The following is a 3,372-nucleotide window of genomic DNA, read 5'->3' on the forward strand; positions in this document are numbered from 1 at the left end:
AAAGAAAAAAAAAGGAAAAAAAAAGGAAAAAGTAAAATAAACTTTCTTAAAAAAGAGTACTGTGATTCCTTGGCATCAGTGTCCAGGTAACTTTTCAACAAACTATTAGTTTGTCACCACAGCAAATACAGTATCACTTAAACCATCATCCAACTCTTACCCCACCTGCTGAGAGCAGTGAAATTCCAAACAGTTTAGGAGTAGTCAACCAAAGAGCTTAATGGTTAAAAAACAGTCGTTCAGCCAACAAGGACTTCACAATCAGAACCATCTCACACATCAAATGCTGTTTCGCCACGCTAGACCGGTATTTAGGATCTGATCAACCATGTTAAGCAATTATTTTGCATTAATGGCATTATACTTCCAGCCATTCTTCTTCATTTACAGCAGGAAATGTATCATGTAAATGCACACAAATATCATCTGATTAAATTCCTCATTATCCTCAGCACTGTATGATTTCACCTCATCCTTTCGTTTGCTTTTCACTCGCCTTAGATTTATTCTGATTAGAGCGATGGTGTAAAAACTACACACGTGACAAAGCAGAATTGGGAGGGATTTGAAGGCTGCGTTGATAATTATGGGATATCTGTCCTTCATTTGATCCTAAGAACAAAAATCACGATAGAGATTTCCTGCTCTAACATAAGAGAGCAGATCTTACCCACCTCTTTGCAGACGCAGGTGATTTGGCCACAATTACAGCATTCCTGTAGTCTGGTATCTGTAGTAAATAACAGATAGCAATGTCTACTTCATATCTTTAGACAAATTTAAACTCAGTAAGAATCAGAGAACTTTATTTTGCTGAAGAATTTTAAGCATTCAACAGTTTACCTAACACAAGAAAGCAACCTCAAGAATCCATGGTACGTGATCAGAGCTCGCAGCTCAGTCAGAACAGGTATTTAGAAAATTCAGATATTAACTTAAAACTCTACCTCTCATCAACACGTTATATTACAGAGGACACAAAAGTAACTGTGTTAGAAGAACATCAGGGCTACAGGGACAAGTGTTAAAAGACACAGGAAACCAGCAAAATTAAAGTTTCCCATTCAATTTAAGTTGTCTTGTGTGTGCACACGGCAGTCACCACTTGAAAACACAGCGCTTCATCTGCTGCCTGTTGGGGTTTTTATAGAGTACACCAAAAAAAAGTAACACCTCTCCATCAGATCATTCTGACTCCTTATACAGACCATCAAAAGGGATAAAAATTCTGCCTCCACTGCACTGATCCTGGAGTCACAGTTGAGTGTTGCTGCAAACTGTCTTCCACGCAGATCAGCACTGGAGGACGCGGCTGCAAGTGCCGACAGCAGCCGAGGGGCACGGCTGAAGTCTGGGTTTCATTTGGAGGTCTGATGGGTGTTTCAGTCACTCTTCACAAGCACAACCTACTCCAAAGTTTGCTGCTCCTGCCCTGCCCCACTCTCATAGTGGCTTTTCACTCCAGACTCTTCTCCCTTTAGCCAGAATTTTAGTTCCCACCTCTCAAGAGTTTCTTATCCCAGTCCCTGTTTTCCCTGCAAACACTGACTCCACATCAGACTCATCTTTCCTTGTCCATAACTCCTCGAGCATTCCACCATTCCAACAGCAATCTCTGCTCTCTCTAATACCTCATCTTACCCTCTTCTTCCTTCCAAACTCAGCATTTTCCTTCACTGTGCTGCTGTGGGATGATCACTCTGCCACAGAGAGCAGCAGACAGAACCTGTCTGTCCTTCTGTCACTTGCCAAAACGAGAGTCCACAGCCCCTCTCAGCTGCAACAGTCCTACAGAGCAGATCAATCCTCAGAATCCCAGTGTTAGAGGACAAGACTCTTTACTAACACCTGCAAACTGACCTGCTGTAGTTGTAATTTCACAGATCTGGGGGGATGGAACCCTGCCATGTGGTTTATCACCTTGCTGTCAGATGTTAAATTCCAGTTCCAAAGCACAGAAATACTTTTTTTTTTTTAAATCCAAACACAAGCAAGGTGAGTTCTTCCACAGTCTTATCTCAAACATACAGACCACACTGGCTGAGTATTTCCAAAAGCACTCGACTTGAAATAAGCATGGAAAAGAAAAAAAATGAAGTTCTGAATTTGGGCATGGGCCTAACCAACTAAAAACAAGAGCTTTTTCTGAGGAGGTGTCAGTCAGCATTAGTAATCCACCATGCTACTAACTCCACCTAGAACACTGGGAATTCAGCATGTTCTGTCCTTCACAAACACTTGAGTTATACAACAGGCTCCAAAGATTAACATGACGGAAGGTATGGACAAGGCAGGGCCTGTCACTTGACATAATAAAAGCTTTGATCTTGTTCAGACATCATTGCCTCATTTTTCTCCTGCCAAATTATCAAATTTGTTCTCAGCTCTTTAAAAAAATGAAGTCAGAAAGACAGAAATGTCATCCAAAAGATAGTAACACATCCTACGTCACTCTGAGATCAACATGGACGGGTGTAAAACCTCCTGTGCCAAAAGCACAAAGGAGAGAAGACGCTCAGTATTGAACTGAGCATGCAAAGGAAAATCACCAAATTATCTTTATGCCATATTAATTCCACTGACTGGACTGTCTTCATCCCTGAACAGCAAGTCATTCTCTTCACACCTACACATAAATTCCTGACAGAGAATAACTACAAGCCCTCATCCTCTTAACTTCCTGTTAAATGCTTTTTAGGTGCTCTCCACTCTTACCAAGCTGGACTCTGTTCATGCTACTCAACACACCCCATCACACCTCCCTTCTGAAACATGCTCCATGCTCTGGGGTTCACAATGCAGTACACACAGCAAGCTGCTGTTGAATATTAACTTCTTCCCAAGCAGCACTGGATGAAACTTTTAAGAAAAAATACTATATATGACCTGGCTGGTGAAGGTACTTGTCCAGATCCCACGTGATCAGATACATTCAGTCCGCTCTGGTTTTAGAGTCACCTCATGGCCAAGCAGAGGAATGAAGAAATGAAAAACTCAAAGTCTCTTTTTAAGATCTCTCTACACGTACTTCAGCAAATCCCTACAAGTGTTCAGTTGTTGGACTGCACAGCAGGGCCAGGCTCAAAGCTGCAACAATTCTTTGTCGACCGCTAAGAGCTCATCTATCAAAACAGGCTTCAAACCAGGTCATCTTGTTATCGACCACAATCCACACATTCAACATAGAAAAGGCACAACTTGTCTTTGTGTCCGCAGATTTGTTTGGGGTTTTTTTAGGATGTTCTTTGATTTGTTTTTTGGGATTTTTTGTTTGGTTTTAGGTGGGGTTTTTTTTAAACTTATGAAGTGTTTACAATACTGCTCTCCTGGTACACAAAACAAATGACTGCGACAAAGCCAGAGCGTGGAGTT

At 41.5% G+C, this 3,372-nt stretch overlaps 1 protein-coding gene across 1 annotated transcript in view; it reads right to left on the reverse strand.

Moving 5' to 3' along the window:
- Window positions 1-670: 670 nt before the first annotated feature.
- LOC104522098 (phosphoribosyl pyrophosphate synthase-associated protein 2) overlaps window positions 671-3,372 on the reverse strand; it is a gene marked incomplete at its 3' end in the record, with an annotated part of 8,116 nt that continues 5,414 nt past the window's right edge. The window contains exon 7 of the mRNA XM_010164294.2: window positions 671-730. Within this exon, the coding sequence (XP_010162596.2) occupies window positions 671-730 (60 nt within the window). The remainder of the gene's footprint in view (window positions 731-3,372) is intronic.

The sequence above is a fragment of the Antrostomus carolinensis genome, unplaced genomic scaffold, assembly GCF_000700745.2.
Source record: "Antrostomus carolinensis isolate BGI_N321 unplaced genomic scaffold, ASM70074v2 scaffold46933, whole genome shotgun sequence".
Classification (NCBI taxonomy): Eukaryota; Metazoa; Chordata; class Aves; order Caprimulgiformes; family Caprimulgidae; genus Antrostomus; species Antrostomus carolinensis.